This window comes from Larus michahellis, chromosome 2, assembly GCF_964199755.1.
Source record: "Larus michahellis chromosome 2, bLarMic1.1, whole genome shotgun sequence".
Classification (NCBI taxonomy): domain Eukaryota; kingdom Metazoa; phylum Chordata; class Aves; order Charadriiformes; family Laridae; genus Larus; species Larus michahellis.
Genome location: NC_133897.1, coordinates 98,209,955 through 98,226,648, shown reverse-complemented (window position 1 = coordinate 98,226,648; position 16,694 = coordinate 98,209,955). Strand labels below are relative to the sequence as shown.

General features: G+C 42.3%; 1 protein-coding gene across 5 annotated transcripts in view; it reads left to right on the top strand.

The window, feature by feature from the left end:
- EPB41L4B (erythrocyte membrane protein band 4.1 like 4B) overlaps positions 1-16,694 on the top strand; it is a 177,496-nt gene that overhangs the window by 99,721 nt on the left and 61,081 nt on the right. For all 5 annotated transcript variants that reach the window (XM_074576347.1, XM_074576345.1, XM_074576348.1 and 2 more), the window contains exons 16-17: positions 4,798-4,979; positions 10,539-10,654. In XM_074576347.1, the coding sequence (XP_074432448.1) occupies positions 4,798-4,979; positions 10,539-10,654 (298 nt within the window). The remainder of the gene's footprint in view (positions 1-4,797; positions 4,980-10,538; positions 10,655-16,694) is intronic.

The following is a 16,694-nucleotide window of genomic DNA, read 5'->3' as shown; positions in this document are numbered from 1 at the left end:
GCCAGTTCTGGCCAGCAAGGAGGTCTTGGTTACAGGATGCAGCAAAAAAAGAAAACCAACATAGGTTTGGTTTTAGTGATACAAATTCTCCTTTACTTAGGAACACTCATTACTTCTATATGTCCCAGTTCTCGGCTGTAAAAATGAAACTTCATCCTCCTTCTTTTATGCACAATCCTCCTGCCATGCTCTGTGTTATTTTCTTGTATAATGCTGGGTCCTCTCAAAGTATTTTGCTTCAATCCAGTGGTTCTGGTGTTAATTGATGCTCATGCAGAATGCAATTTTCTTCCTATCCTTTCTGTTTCCTCTGTGCCACTTTGCATACTCTAGCAATACAAGGGGTGTGTGAGATTCTAAAAGCAATTAAAGCAAGTTTGGCTAAAAATTCAGTTGGGTTTGGGCAGGGAATAAACACAAAGTCTTTTCTTTTTTTTTTTTTTCCAAAGGGAGAGACTAAGCCCCAGAAATGACCACTTTGCTTAACATAGCAGTTAAGTCTTATCCCCCCCGCCCCGCTGCCACACTGATGCTTCATGCATAATAGCTGCTTTAGTTTGACTTCTGAGAGTCTCTCCACATTAATACACATACACTGTTAACATACACTTCAACAGTTCTACTGAGTGACATTTGGGAGCACATCTAAAGCCTGTTTTGATGTTCAAGAAGGTATTGTGATGATATGGTGATGGGTGAAACGTCTCCTGTTAGGGAGTGAAGTGGTTGGGGGAGCCTCCCAACACATTCAGCACAAAGCCCGCGGTGAGGACTGGAGCTGCCAAAAGTTGCACAAGTCACCGTCAGACTTGCTCTGAGCTGCCAATAGGGGAGGTTAGAGAGGGGTTGTGGAGATGTTTGTGTAAAGTTTGAGGATTTTTAAATATTAGCATATCGCGGTGGTTTGGTGCAGAAGCAGTGTTCAAAGCATAGAGGTGCGTGTGGCAATTGTTGAAGTTTATCACAACCAGACATAGAAGCCTGGGATTTTTTTAAACCACTGTTCATCTGTAGCAGGGAGGGTCTGAAATCCATGCAGACTCATCCAATAGGCACGATAGTTTTAGCCTGCTTTCTGCTATTGCCCCACTGGCCTCCCACAGGGAGCTCATGGAGTCTCCGCTAGTGAAGGTGTTGAAGATTCAGTTCAGCCAAGCAGTTGGGGTAACACAGGCCAGTTTTGAGGGGGGAGGTGGGTAATTCAGTCTTTCAAATACCTTTCTGTTCTCCATTTTTCTGCGATCTCCTAACACTGTTGTATGTGTGAGTTGTCCACTGAGGCATGGTTTGGTAAGGCAGCAGGTGGCTGGAGCACGTGAATTGTAAGAATGTCAACTGAAAATAGCTTTTAAAGCAAAGGGTGAAGAGTATAAAATTGGGATAGAGGACTAGTAATATAAATAAAATTTTAAACATGGAAAAAGTAATCAGAAAATACATGTTATTCGCCCTGTTCCTCAATGTGCTGCCTGTTTGGTCCAAAGAAAGTAATTATATGAGTTTGACACAAAAAGAAATACCAAGTGTCATGTGAACTTTGAGTGGCTTTTTTGAAGGTTCAGCATGTGGTAACTGAATCCTCAGGAGTGCTTTATCTGAGGGATGGACAGAGAAGGAATAAATGTTTTCTTCCTTTACATAGTAGCCTGTAGGGCCCTGCATCATTTTGCTTGAAGGATAGGAGTTGGTTGTATAGGAAGCAGCTGGAGCTTGTTGAGAAAACTACACAGGTAAATAACAGAGGAAAAAGAGGTAATCTGCAGGACAGCCAATTGACTATTAAAAGGTAAAACAAAGGTATAACGTTGGCATACTAGGAGGGTCAAAAGTCAAATACAAGAGAAAGGATGAAAACTGATACCTGTCCATGTATGCACATAGTCTGAGAGCACTACTTGATGTCTGGGGAGCAAGTATGAAAATGTGGAGGGCTTAGGATATGGTCAGAAAGTTGGTTCATTGAAAGCAGCGATTTATTTGCATCAATGGATTGGGAAGGATGCATGAGCACATTATCTATTCAGGTAAGCCAGATAGAAACAAGCAATAGAAAGAAAAGATGTCTTGAAGGGAAAAGTCTCAAGTCTCTAGATTTAAGACAGTGGAAGAACAGAAAAATAAGTGAAAAACAGATGTGACATCACTGCCAAATAATGATGCCACCTTGTAGAAAATGCACTAAGATGTCTAATGTGCCCCTAAATTATACAGTAGAGAGTACACAGGATAGGGATTTGGCCTACTAATGATATTTTCAGTTGGGTACTGTCAACTTTTCTAGTAGATTGGCTCAGGGGCTGCTGCAAGCACTGTTGTTTATGGTTGTTCAGTAACTCATTGGTCTAGTAGCGAATTAGTGCAAAACTCTTAGGAAGAAGGGAGGGAGGGAAGGTATGGGTAGGAAAGTCCTCCTCACTCCAACCTCATATCCATCAGAAGTGAAGAGCTGACTGACCACTGAGATGAGTTTGCCTCAATATCTATCCATTGCTGTCAGCCCTGGAAGAGTGCTGGTGACAGCGTCCTTTTAAATGGACCAGCAGTTTCAATATGGATTTCACATCAGAGTGCACTGCGTTGGCATTGACAACCTGACTGGAGCGGTGTCACTTAACTGTCTTCAAGGATTTCAGTGCACACCGGAACATCAGCTTTGCTGGACTAGCTCTTTACTTCTTTGAATTAATAGTCTCCCTGCATTTTGCATGGCACAAGCACTCCTCTCTGGACAGTCAAGAAATATGTCTAGAGAATTTGGTGCATCTTTGACCTCATGGCAGAGGTGCTTTGGCTCATTCAGTTGCTCGGGTCATTCTTATTTTAGCATGGAAGCTACCTCATGGCCCATAGCGATATGAGGAGTCAATGTAAGGATTTGGTGTGATCTCATTCATTTTGAAAAGGCTAGTCGAAAATCTGCTAAACCAGCCTCCCAGTAGGTGAAATGAAAGCAACTCCCAAACATGTGGGGTTTTGTGTCTTGAAAAAAAATTGAATCATAGACTAAAAAAAAGAATGTGCTGAGGCTCCAGCCCAAAACTGATCTTATTTCCAGTAAGGGTTTTAACTGCGTGAACAAAACCAGCTATCCTCTCAGTCAAAAAATGTCACTTCAATCCAAGGAGCTTGGAGGGAGAGTGCAGGAGAGCTCTTACAATTAGTGTGCAATCTCATTAGCCTGTACCCTTTTCCCCCAGTAGGCACTTCCTTGATTTGATTATAACAGTGAAGATACAGTGCAGTTTCAAAAGACAGTCCAGTCCTGGATTATCTGAGCTCACCAAAGCTGTCCCCTGTGGATCAGACCCCTGTTTGTATTGTTTCCTTAAGGCAAGTAAGGCATCAGAAATGACTTTATTGGCAGTCGGTGCTACATGCCGGGAACCTGCCAAGATTAATATACACAACATCCCTTTCCCCACCTCCTGCTTTCAAAAAGCAGCCAGCATCAAAGTGTTATTCAATTACTGCCTAGTCAGAAACTTCATGTTGTCAAAATTTGTTACTAAGCCGACAGCGGTTATTAATGATGCACCAAATTGCATGCTTTAGCATATCTTTGGAAATGATACAGATGTGTTTATTTGCAGATGACTAGTTAATTTTGCTTTGAATCAGTAAGTAATCTGCAGAGAACATATGTAGCAAGTGGCTAGGTATAATTTATTCATTGTTCCTTTAATTATTCTGTTTGTCTTTATTCCATATTGTCGGATTTTCAGCTGCTGTTAGTAACAAAAGCAAACTGAAAACCCAGGCAGCTGAAGATATAATTTCTTTAGCGTTTTTCAAATGGGCAGGGGATTCATCTTTTCTTGGAATGAATTGATTTACTGCAACTACTGTCTAATGCAATACTACAAAATATGATAAAACCTTGTAAAAATTTTTAGCCCTGCTCTGAGGAAAGCACATTCAAGTCATTTGCAGTATGTATGTACGGTTATCTCAGTCTTTTTTGGTTGATGGCATGGAAAGAAAATATCATTTCTAGAAATTCATCATCATTTCAAAGAATAAACTGAAACATCATCACTTAAAACTACTGATGAAAATCAACGGTGTCATTTGACACCTCTGAGTTAGAGATGATGAATTAAAATTTCAATGTCTCCATTTCTCAATATATTGTAGACTGACAACAGTTATTCTCCTAACTAAACATATGAAAAAAACCCAAACCCAGTTAGTTTACCAGCACAGGTATGATTCCTTTTTGACCAAGTGCTGTTTTGTGTGTTGCTACCTGTAAAACTTTTTCTTTCCAATGGGCTCTTTCTCTATTTTTTCCCAAGTCATGTATTTCTCATACAGCTATTTTGCACCATAAATGTGGAGGCTAAAACTTTCTCAGGAATGTAATGTCATTCTGGGACTGTTCCTTGGCCTGCACTTCTGATAATTTCACTTTAAAGGAATTATTGTTTGCTGCCTGAGCACTTTGCTGTCCCAGGTGAAATTGCAAATTCCTGCAGGACAAATTTTGATGTTTTTGAGAATTGTATTCCGTAAGTCAGTCAGAATTTTACTTGGCATAAGAGTCTAGCAGAGATTGTGTAGTGTGTAAAATCAAAAATAATTCTGGTATTAAAGTCATGCCAAACAGGTAGAGACATCCTTTTTCCGCACCTTATTAGTCTTCTGTTAACAGAAAACTGTAAAGATTTGGGATATATCTCATTAAAAATTTTATTTACAAAAAAGCTATGCATTTTTTCCCCAATAAAGTTTGTCTCTCCAAAAGTACAGTTTGTCCTACTGCTTACTACTCTAATTTGAACTGAATTTATTTTGTAGCTATCCCTTGAACAACAGTGATCTGCATCAGTTCAACATTGAGGAGAATGGTGGAGCACCATATACCACAAAAATGCCTGCAAGGCACCACCACCACCACCGTCATCACCACCACCATGCAAATTACGGCGCCCTTGCTCCGGACAGCAAGGACCTTGTTTCTGGAGTTCCAAACCCAAACAGTAAGTCCACTGCAGTGAATGTCATTTCAGTAACTGTGCTGCTTTCAGATTTGTCTCTGGGAAGCAGGGAAAGGAAAAGAAAAGAAAACAACACGCGTTTCAGTTTTTCTCCTTGAAGAGTATGCTTCCTGTTATTATTTGCTAGCTTTGTACTATGTGCAAATGAGACAAGATTTGCAATTTCCTGGCTTTGCCATGGGGTTGCAGGATTTGGTTGTAGATTGGTGTTCCATAGCTGAACAAATACCCAATTAGTCACAGATACTGAGTCTCTAGCCACTTGGCACAGGCTATTTTTTTCATTGTTACTATTTATTTATATAGTTTCACAAACCTCTCCTCCTCTGACATTGTCTTTTGCTGATCTGCCCAGCTGGCCTTCAGCCCTCGTTGTTCGGATCTGACTTTTGCTTTCATGTCTGGGCACAAATGGCAGAAACTTTGGAGCATTGGACAAACAGCCTCTTGCTCTTAGTTTGGGTAATGGGAACAATTCCTGCCCAGGCCCAGCTATCACAACTTGAGTATGCTCACTTGCTCGGTGGAGAAATTCCTGGCATGTAGAAAGCAAAGAGGAGAGAAACCTGCCTGTTCCTGATGCAGCTTTGGGGAGTTTGGGTGTAAGTCTCTGCTGCTGAACACGTACAGGCTTTTTTTAAGGGTACATAGCTCGGCCAAATGTTTGTAGGTTTACACAGGAACTGGAAGAGAAACATCCCTGCCATTCAGCGATCCTACTTCTTGCTCTCCAAATTTATAATCTCTGCACGCTGCAGTGTGTGAGATGCTGAAGCTGTGTAAGAATTTCAGAAGACGGGCAAACCAAGGTACAATCTATTACTTTCCTTGTCTCAAGGAGACGGTAAGTTCTTCCTTTGCCCAGTTTTTGCCTTTATAATTGTAAATCACCCTGAGATAGGCATCCATTATGGAAACTTTCATCCTGACCAGTTAGTCTAACAGCTTTCAAATTCCTGAAATCAGGATCTTGTAATGGATGGTGCTGGGTGACCTGGACTGTAGGCTGTCCCACCTCAGCAGTAACGCACAGGCATCTACTTGCCCGGGCATTTTAATCAGACCTTGTTTCAGAAACTCAGAAACATTTTCTTTCTTTCATTTTCTTTCCCAAGGAGATGGAGATAACAGGTTTTAGGAGGGAAGCTGAAGAAATAAATAAAATGCAAGGCATTGTAGACTTTTAAGGAAGGAATCCTAAGCAGTAATACGAATTGCTTGATGGGGCTTTCAATGAAGCTACTCCCTTAGGAGCAACCTCCAGGAGACGTGCTGTCTTTCATGACTTGAGTGCTCCACGCTGGAGTACCTTCACCCCGGGGAGACCGTGGGGCACTGCCTGCGTGGCCTCCCCTGACCTGGTGCTGCCCCAGAGGCCCAGGCTGGGCTGCTGGGCACTCCATATCCACATCTCGGCTGTGGTCTGTGGCCACCGTCGCGGTGGGGAGAGCAGCACAGACCACCCACTGCTTGGCTGGCCGGTCACAGGGCCGCCATGAGCAGCAGCTGAGGGCTGGCGGCGAGGCTGAGCTGGAAAGCCTGGGCCGGGCTGTCAGCCTGGTGCGGCAGGAGGCGGTGACCTTTCTGGGGCTTGTGCCAGCCTGTGTTTTTCTTTCCCAAATTAGAGCTGAAGCATACCAGGAAATTCAGCCAGAGCCCACTAGGCTTCTGCTGCTGCTGGGTGTCCTGGCCCTGAGGGCACTGCAGGCCCTACTGCCCCTCTCCCCCTCCTGGGGGCTCCCCCTATCCTGCCCAGGGCCCCACGTCGGCCACCCCGGGGCCTCAGCCTCTGCCCCAGCCGCACTGCTGCAGAGCTCCAGCTCCCCACAGCCCTGCCGTGGGCCCCGCCGAGCCCGGGCCCGCCTGTAGAGCAGGTGGTGATTAAAGAAACAACAGCAAAAAAAACCCCCACAGTACAGGGTGTTTATTCCAGCTCTGCTTCTCCTCTTAGGTCGCGCTGCTTTCCGACTCCTCCTTGTTGTGGAAATAAGCTTAGAAAAAGCATAAGGGCAAACACCAGGAGCAGTTCTGTTTGTGCCCAGCGAGTGTTATCTGCCAGATGAAATGTGGGGCCCAGGAGGCTGCGTGCCCCCAAGCCCCACACTACCTCACTGGCCTGCCCGGCCGCTGCCATGCTCAGAAGGGGACTTGGGCAGCCGAGACATGCACATAGCACCTACTCCTGGAGGCAGATTTACCTTTCTCTTCATTTTGTCTGCTTACAGCTGGTTCACGCTAGCTATGTGATTAGAGGAAAGGGGATCGGGGGTGGTTTCTGACACGTCCTAACGCCAGTAGCACTAAATGCCAATTCCCAGTTTCTCTAAGGGAGCAGAAAGGGACAGGGGCAGCTCCGAGGGGACGCTGTGGTGCGAGCACACTGGCTGCATCCAGCTGAGCTCTTCAGGCGGTTTTGCATCCCATGTGCTGCTCCATAAGCTGGATCGTCTTAACACAGGTGTGCTGCGCTAGACCTGGCGTGCTCAGGCTGCTGCTTACGCCATTAAAGCGGTGATGGTGTAGATAGGACTGCTTTCCTTAAAACGCTGAGTCAAAGTTACTCACTTGCAGTCTGGGGTGACAGGTCTGGGTGCCTTTTCAAGGTTGGTGTTCAGTGGGTTTGTTTTGGTTTTCATGGATCCTTTTAAATGCTGCTCAGGCTATTTCAGCTGAGAAAACCATCTTGTAGAGAGTCTGTGGAAAAGGCTCATAGTGTGTGTGCCGAAATGGTTAGGAGCATGCTGGTGGTCCATCCCTTATCTAGGAAGGCAGACATGGCAGAGCATGTGGGACAAGGAAACTCAGGCTGAGAGGAGACATTATCAGCAGCCTGTGTCAGGAACCTGGGGACAGAGGGGACTGATGTCTGCGTCCAGGCCATGTGGAAAGGCCACTGCTGGTAAAGTGTTTCTAGGAAATAAGTGGTCGCTAACCTGGGGACACTCTCGGAGAAGAGGGTGCTTGTGACCAAAATATCTCAAGTGGAAATGCCTGGAGAGCCAAAAGGTCTCATGGGGAGAATACACTCTCCTAGTGGAAACTTCCTCCTGAGGCTGACAGGGGGAGTGAGGCTGTGCACACTAGCACTTCAGTTCGGTTACGGTGTGGTTTTGCCAAGAGACCACGGGCATTTTGTGACTTAGTCCAGTTCCCATGGACTGCACTCATCTCTGAGCTCTGAAGTGGTTTTAAATTCATCTGAAGTAGAACATGGAGCGACCCATGTATCTGTACCCAGCATCGGGTCGAGAGAGGGAAAAAGTGTCTGCCTTTCCTCCACTTACACCTGTTCCAATAAATTCCAAGATGCCAGCACAATTTGCAGGACATGGGCAGGAGAGAGGGAAATGACAGTATGCTCAGCCAAGGTTCCCTTTAAATATTGGTGCATGTTTCTCAGCAAACACACGGCCTGGGATTTTGTTATAGAAAACAAACCGTGGCCAGACCTGCCTGATTTTTCACATTCCAAATAATTTGTCTACTTCAATTACTGGAAGAAGTGAAATACGGTGAAACAAATCTGACGTGTTTATGAAGGCAATTCAGCAGAAGATGTCGTTTTCCTGCAGTCAGCCTGATTATTTTATTTGCAATGCTGCCATTCACCTCAGAGCTATTATACACAGATTGTATCTTTTTATGGAGCAGATCTTCCCCTGATGTATTTGCAGACTCCCAGTCCCAGGGACCACTGTTTTCAAGGGCAGTTAGCCTTACAGTGCCAGTGCTGCTGCACAGAGAGGGCAAGCTGCTTGCTAAGCCTAATTGGCATGGCAAAATCATGGATGGGTTGCCAGGTGCACGTGAGTGGATCCACGGGCAGCAGCTGGGGGCTATCACCTAAAGCAGATGACAAAAAGTATGCAATGTAGCTTGCAGAATATTTATGATGGAAAATGGTGAATGAGGGGGCCCAGCTCGCCTCTTGAACTCTGGGCTGAGTTTGCAGGATATCACTCACAAAAAGACAACCTTTATTCCTGAACTGCTAACTACAGAAGTCCTTGTGTAACCCTGAGCAGAGAATGGTATAATACAGGCTGAGTTTCAGACTGAAAACAGTGCTTTGAAAAACACGGTGCTGCCAGATCCTTTCTTGAAATGAAAGACTAGTTTTGCCAAGACTTAGTGCTGTCTCAGGAAATGTATGCCTTCTCTAGGACTTCAATTTTTTGCCTTTTTTTAAATCTATTTTCTTGGGTTGCGTTGAAAGACTAAACTGGCTAGCTTGTTTTCCAGAGCTCTCCCTTTAAACAAACAACAAAAAAAAAAACAAACCAGCTTGAAAGTCAGTTTTAAATCATAGCAAACTTGAACAATTGAAATAAGGCACTTTTTCCCCCTCTGTTCTTTCTCGACAGGAAAATGGAATGACTGTGTTTCTTCAAAAAAAATTGCCCCATCATCATGTCATGTCTTACGGCTGTGGTAATTTATTCCTGGATATCATTGGGCAGTTTCACACTCTCACATCCATGGAAGCAGCTGAGATATGAGAAATGCCGAACTCTGGCATCACTGACTTGTGATGTGAGACCACCAAGGGGAGGTCAATGCTGATATTGTAACCCCTTCTAGGACATTATTACCTCAGGGTCTGATAATGTTTCACCAATGCCAAAACCAGCTTTTTGCTTATATCCCTATAAGCTGGCTTTAGCAGTTTGTCTCTAGTCAGCAAAGCCCTTAATGTATATTTAAACAGCTGCAGATCTTGAGTGAGTAATATTTAATATTCTTAGGACAGTTTAAGAACCTGATCCAAACAAAACTGCAGTCAGTGCAAAGTTTTTATTGATTTCAGTGGGCTTTGAATAAGACTCCATAGATTACCAGATTGTTCCCAACAGTTACTACCTAGAATCCATGGCAAAAAAAAAAATAATACACGAGAATGTGGGGATTCGATAAATCATCGCATGATGAAGCTCATTTTTCTCAGAGTACTTGCAAATATACACATATATGCCGCACCATCCCCAAGATGTTGGCAGAGACCTTTCAGGGCTGTCTCAAAAAATATTTTTCCTTGTCTCTCTGTGTCGGTGGTTTGCTCAAAATCTCTGTTGACAAAGCACAGCAAATTCCTGACAACAATCTTAAAGAGGAAAGAGGCTCACATATAAATAAAGATGTCTGAGAGAAGCCAAAAGCTATACTCTGATCTCTTTACACATCACATGTTCTGAGAGTGGCACCTTGGCTGCATAAATAATCCCTCTGGTGTCAACTGAGTTTTAGAATATAGGGGGGGTGGAAGGGGGAGGTAAGGAGAGAAGTATCTAGCCCAAAGCTGGCAAAAGCCCTGCTGAAATGAAAGGATGGGCGAGAAGAAGGAGGGGGAGGAATTGTTGGCTACATAGAAAAAGGAAAAATGACCTGACAGACATAATTATGAAGCATTTTAGATGGTCTTACAGGGAAGATGGTTTGCTGATCGCAGTCTTCAAATGCAGTTCAGTGTCTTGCTCTGCAGTTCTTCTGTAGCCTCCCTTCAGACTCTGTTTTTTTCTTTCTTTCTTTTGGGCATCTTTTTAGAACTGAGCTCAGGACTTCCCCTTCTTTATGATGAAACTTCTCATCTGAAGAAAATAGAAACCGAGAGTGTGAAGGTAGTTGGACCATGGCCAGCCCTGCACGTCAGCATGAACAAGGTATAGCATATACTTACATACTTTTACATATATATGCTGGAGAGCCCCTTTGTCACTTCATATTCAAAAGCTGCTGCTTTTTCACTGTCAGTTCAAATCAACATTCATCTGCAACTGACTTGCTTTTTAATCACCTCTCACCATCTCCTTATGGGCCCGGGGTTTGGTTTTTAGATCTAGCATTTCCTTCAACTTTGCCTTTTAAAATTTCAGAAGCTTCTGCAACAATGTTATGATGTAGTTTTAGTTTAGTTGTGAAGAGTTAGTCATCTAGGCAGCCCAGAGCTGCAAAATATATCAACACTTTAAGTGATAAAAAAAAAAAAAATCTTGTTTTTCTACATGAGGAGTCCGTGTTATGCCTTAAACCCCCCATGGCATCTGACGTTAGTGGGTGTTTTATGAGTGAGTTTTTGCAGGGGTGGCAACAAAACAGCCGTGTCCCACTGTTTCTGACAGAGATCAGAGGCCACCAGGTCAGTGGCTCCTTGTATCCATGTGAAGCAAAATCCACTGTGCCAGCACTGTGGGTTGCCTTGAGCTGGATAGAGCCACGGAGACCTGGAGCTCTGCTTTGCAACCACATCACTCCTGAGCTGAACCCAGTGAAGTCAATGAGGGCATTGCCACTGGCTTCAGATGAGGTGGGTCTGGGCCCCCAGTGATGATACAGACCTGTTAAAAGAAACATGGTGTTTTGAGAGTTTTCTGTCAGTTCAAGGAAGAACTCAATTAAATTACTTACCTGGGTTTACAGACAGCCTTTTGTTACTGTTATTATTTCAACAAGCATTAGGGAAATTAAAATCAAACAGGAGATGACAAACTGTATAAAAAATACAAGCACAAAGGGGCTGTATATATATATATATATATATATATATCTCATAATCTTTCTTTTCTCTGGATGAGAGAATCCAGGACATGGTAGTCAAGGCGGAATATCTGTGAGCCGGGTGTTTCTGATAAAAATAAAATCTTGGAATATTTTTTTTCAACGTTCTAGTTAATTGAAGTTAATCCATAGTGCAGTGGATTTTCCGTCATGAAGATTTGCTTGAAGAACTGTGATGAGGGTGTGTCATGGGGTGGTGGTGTAGTTCAGCTAGGGACTGCAGTCCTTATGCCTTATGAATGTGGTCATGAGACAATGACCTATGTCATGACTTTTGGAAACTTCTGAATGAACAGATGAAGGTGTAATATTTATATTTTAGACTTTTTTCCCAAATCTTATCAGCTGTGTTATCAACTGTGAGGAGCTGTCATTTTGTGTGACTGCTAGGTTTGAGTGGGAATAAAAAAATCATAACTTAAAAGTTAAATCAAAACTGGAGTGAAATGGAAAAGAAGTCATCCTTTTCCCATGGACATTTCTCAAGTTCTTCTAGAAATACTCTTAACTGGTAAAAAGTACAGTTTTTAATAGGCAAAGCTAATTAAGCATTGACATAGTTTGCTAAAGGAAAATGCTCCATCTCTCCATCCAGTGAATAGCCAGGTATTGTGAGAGGAGCGCTGTAGTTCAGATGTAATTACTGATACTCTGTCTTAACCCCATCTGAGAACATTCACTTAGGTGCAATGTCCAAAGCATGCTTTAAAGGATGGTCTTACACTGTTGAGCTTATTGACAGCTCAGTTTGGCATGTATATAAAGGACTAAAGTGAAGAAGTGAGAGGATTCTCTCTCCATGTTGACCACAGTGCACAAGTGGATAAACCAGTTTGGCCTGTGTTGCATGAAAGATCCCAACAGATTATCTCAATGTGATCTCAAAATCAGTAGATTTATGGTCTTTTTTCATTCTTTAAATGAAAGCTTAAAACACTTTGGTCCTGTGTTCCACCGCAAGTAGTCCCAATAGAGTCCCTGTGACTTCTACCTGGCAAAACCTGGCCTCTCATCCTCTTGCTCTTCTTTCTTCTCTGAAAATCCATGGAGAGAGAACTCAGCTCTTCTATAATTAATAGTTTTCTTTGGCTTGTCCTGACAGCTCTAGAATCTTGTCCGCAGTCAGATGGATTATTTATTTAAGGACTAATTAGCAGAACCCAGTATCACAGCAAGTCAGTGCTTCACAATAAATGCAGCTGCACAGTAAATGCAGCCTGTGTCTGCTGTGGTGAGACTTCCATCAGTCAAAGTTTAGCTGATGAAAAAATCAATGAGCACCAGGATCTGCTAAATGCTTCTGTTTCTGTCAGAAGCTCAGCAGAAGGCAAGGCTAGAGACATGGGCTGTCTAATGAAAACCCTCTCCTGGCAGTCATAGAGGGTTTGGGTTTAAGAGCTGGGCAGCAATCCCATGAACCGTGGTTACCATGTGAATGCAAAGCAGGCCAGTCCCTCAAAATGTATTAAAATTGCCATTTTGAGACATCTGAAAATCGTACATGCTCTTGAAACATTACCAGAGTCACCACTGGAAAGCACCTCAGTGATCAAGCCCTCATATTACAGGCTGTGGGTTGTGACTGACAAATCATTCTGAAGTTCTTTTGGCCCCTCGCTTGTGGTTTCTTCTTCAAGCACCATTTTCTGACCTAGATCCTAGTGAAATGTGTACACAGAGCTCATAAAGCTAAAACAAACAAACCACAGGGCTTTGAGCTTTGAGCAGAGTCTGGAGTCTCCTCAGCAGATGGCTTCTCCAATGAAAGAAGGGGACATGCTGCAAATGTTGGGCTAACCCTGGGCTGAAATGCTGTGGAGCATCGCCCAGCACGAAGGCCGCAGGGGCAGGTTAGACAGGATTTAACATCTCTGAACTGTAACAAGCATTTTTCGCTATGAGTGTAGCCCTCAAAGCTCCTTTGGTTATGGTAGTTAACTAGCTACTCAGTCTAGCAGCAAACAGATTTTAATAAGCAATCTGTGTGTCTAGTTTCTGGCAAAAAATTGAAACATTAACAGTTCTCCTGCACCACTGCATTGATTTCTGTTCTACTAAGTGCTTTTTATTCCCTAGTTTTTCATCCTCTGAAATATTATGTTTAAACAAAACCAGTGAAGCAGTTATGAAGCTGCTTCATTTGCTCTATTTCTGAAAATAAAGCAATAGTTTCCACATCTATTGTGGAGTCACAACTTTCACTCCCTCTCTTCCTGTTGCTAATTATTATTTTTTCAAGCAAACTGCTTTGGGGCTGGAATTTGTCAGGCTTAATAATCAACCCATAGGAGAATTAACAAGAAATTGGGTAAATTAGATTCAGCAGTTAATTAATTTGATTGTCCGCTACAGCAAACTTCGTCTCATGGGAATGATGAATGGATGTGTCCAGCCTCTTTTCCAGAGCTGTTTGGTACGGTGGACATGTGTGTCCACCTACTGAATGATAAAAGTCAGTTTCAACATGCATTTCATACCCTTTGGTGCTAACGGACTGCTTAATCTCCAGGAGAGACAAGCCCAAGAGTTGTAGCAGTGAATGTATTTCTGCTTCTCTTTCTTGCAAGCCTTTCTTTAGAAAAACATGTTCCCCCATCCCCCCTTGCTACATGTGTGTGTGTAAATATATATATATAAAATATACATATAAAATATATATATATAAAAAAATATATATAAAGCCAAGAATGTATTCTTAGCGTTTCTGAAATCTTGGGAGTCCAGTAATTACTACATACAGATGGAATTATTACATAAAAAGGAAGAATACTAATACAGTTCAAATTGTTTCTACCCCTTTTCCTGGTGTTATGCTCACCCTTCCCCTACAGCCCTGGGTTTTAAGGTTGGGACTTCATTCTGGTGAGGTCAGAGTTATGATGGTCATGTTCATGGTTTCTTCCTCCTCACTCTGGGATCCACTTTGGGTCCTTTTGTATGTTTGCAAACATGCTTTTACACCTTGCTCTTTCTTCATTGATCCTCATCTTCATGTGACACCCAAATTTGCTGTACGTGGTGTCTTTTCCATACATATGCTAGACACTATGTCTTCGTTCTCTTCACTGGCCCTAAAACCAGTTTTGTCTGGGTCCACAAGTCCGCTTCTTTAACTGGCCATTGGTGAGTTGTTTATAATGATGGGGTCTCTAGGGACAGCCCGTACCCCTTGCGTTATCACCCCATGCCTGCGTTCCTCTACACCACCTCCTGTCTCTCCACTTCTCCAGGCCTCTGTTATCATACCAGCCCCCCTGTGTTGCTTTATACTACATCATTGTGTTAGAGTCATAAATTTCTCATTCTACAAAGAATAACTGCTTGTGTTACTCTTTTCTGTATAAAATTGTTGCTGTTACAGCTAACCCTGGTAAAACAAAGCTGTAGGCAGATCAAGAAAGGTTCAGACAGAGGAAGCCTCATGAGCCCCGATGGCTTTGCAAACTCTGTTCAAAGCTTATGGCCTTTTGCTAGCATGGTGATACCATATTACAGGGCTACCCAGTTACACTTCTGACTGCTTGCAAATGATACCACTTGCAAAAAAGCTGTGGAACCACCTGCCCCATGCACTACTGCAAAGCCTAAAGCTGCTGCAGTTCCAAAATTCATTTGTGGTTTTAAAAAAGCCCACAGAGCCAACTCACTCTGTTGGTTTATCCTGAGACTTTTCTGTGTGATACACTGATCAGAAGGTATACCCCAGGAAACATGCCTACCATGACCCAGTAAGGCTATCATGAAGATTGGCACTGACAGAGGCAGGATCTAATAATATTGAGCAATAGCATTTTATAAAATAAATTTGATGCCAGGAACTAAAGAGCTTTGTTCCAAGGATATAAGCATAACAATATTTATTGGGAGTTATATCTGTCATTAGACTAACTGATAGTTGACCTGAGGAAGGTCTTGTGTATCTGACAGCTTAATGAGGGTTTATTTGTTTGCTTATTTTTCCAAATGTATTTTTCTAATAAAAGATACAGCTTCTGCTTGCCAACTTTGCCTCAAATAGGAATAACACATAATCTTACAGGTCTTACCATTATGGTGTCAGTTCGTAATTGGTGTTAGCTATCACATGGAAAAAAATCAATAAATCTCCTGGTGGAAAGGGGGTGAAAGAATCTGTAGATTTTCATGCACATTTGCAGATGTAGTTGAGTCCCAGGAAACCAAAGGGTGTGACCTTACATAGCTAATGTGCATTCAGACCCTATATGTCGGTATTGTCTTCATGAAAATTTTACCTCCCACTAGTAGTGATGACTAGCAATGAAGAATAGACCTGTGTTCCTAAACAAAATATTGATTCTATTCTTCGGACATCTCCAGCTAAATACTACTGTTTGGCTAAGAAAAGAATGTTGATAAATTCACAGAGGCAAAAGATCATTAATCTTGCTCTTAGTACAAGGTTTGATGTGGAACGAAGCATGAATATTTTAAAGCAGAGAGAATGGAAATGTTAAGTACAGGAGTGGTATTGCTGTGTTTCATGCAACTATTTTTATATTCTTTATGTGTACTTAATATTCAGTTAGCTTTGCAAACCAAAGCCAGTGTCATCATTATCTGACACTGTATAAGTCTGCCTTTGGTTCTAGTATCAGCAAATGTAATTGAATTCAAAGTAAATGTTTGGGAGGAGAAAAACAAACCTAAGACCTCAATTGTAAAAAGACAAAAAGGCATCTAGTTTTATGTGTATATATATATGAGCTTGTTCAACCCACTTCTATCAAACCCATTTAAATGCAATTCTCTCTTCTCTGGAAAAATAAAGTTCTGCATCAATGGTGAAAGTGATGTGAACACATTGCTATTTTTTAGCACCAGCAGAACTGGAGATGGAAAATTGGAGTGTTATCGGCTATCTTAACTTAATGGGTTTTTTACTCATTTCTAAACCTTTTAAGATGAGTTTAGATTACAGTTTTAAGCAAGAAGATTATTTCTTTCAAATGCAAGTTCAATCTCAGACATTCACTTGAAAGTGGCATCTCCGATTCTTTGGAATTACATATGAAGAAATTATAAAATCGGCCGTTTCATTAACATTATGCCATGTTTAGTTTTCTAATGACTTCTACATAGAATGCTCTTAGTTTATAAAGGAACATAAAATTTTAATAACTGCCA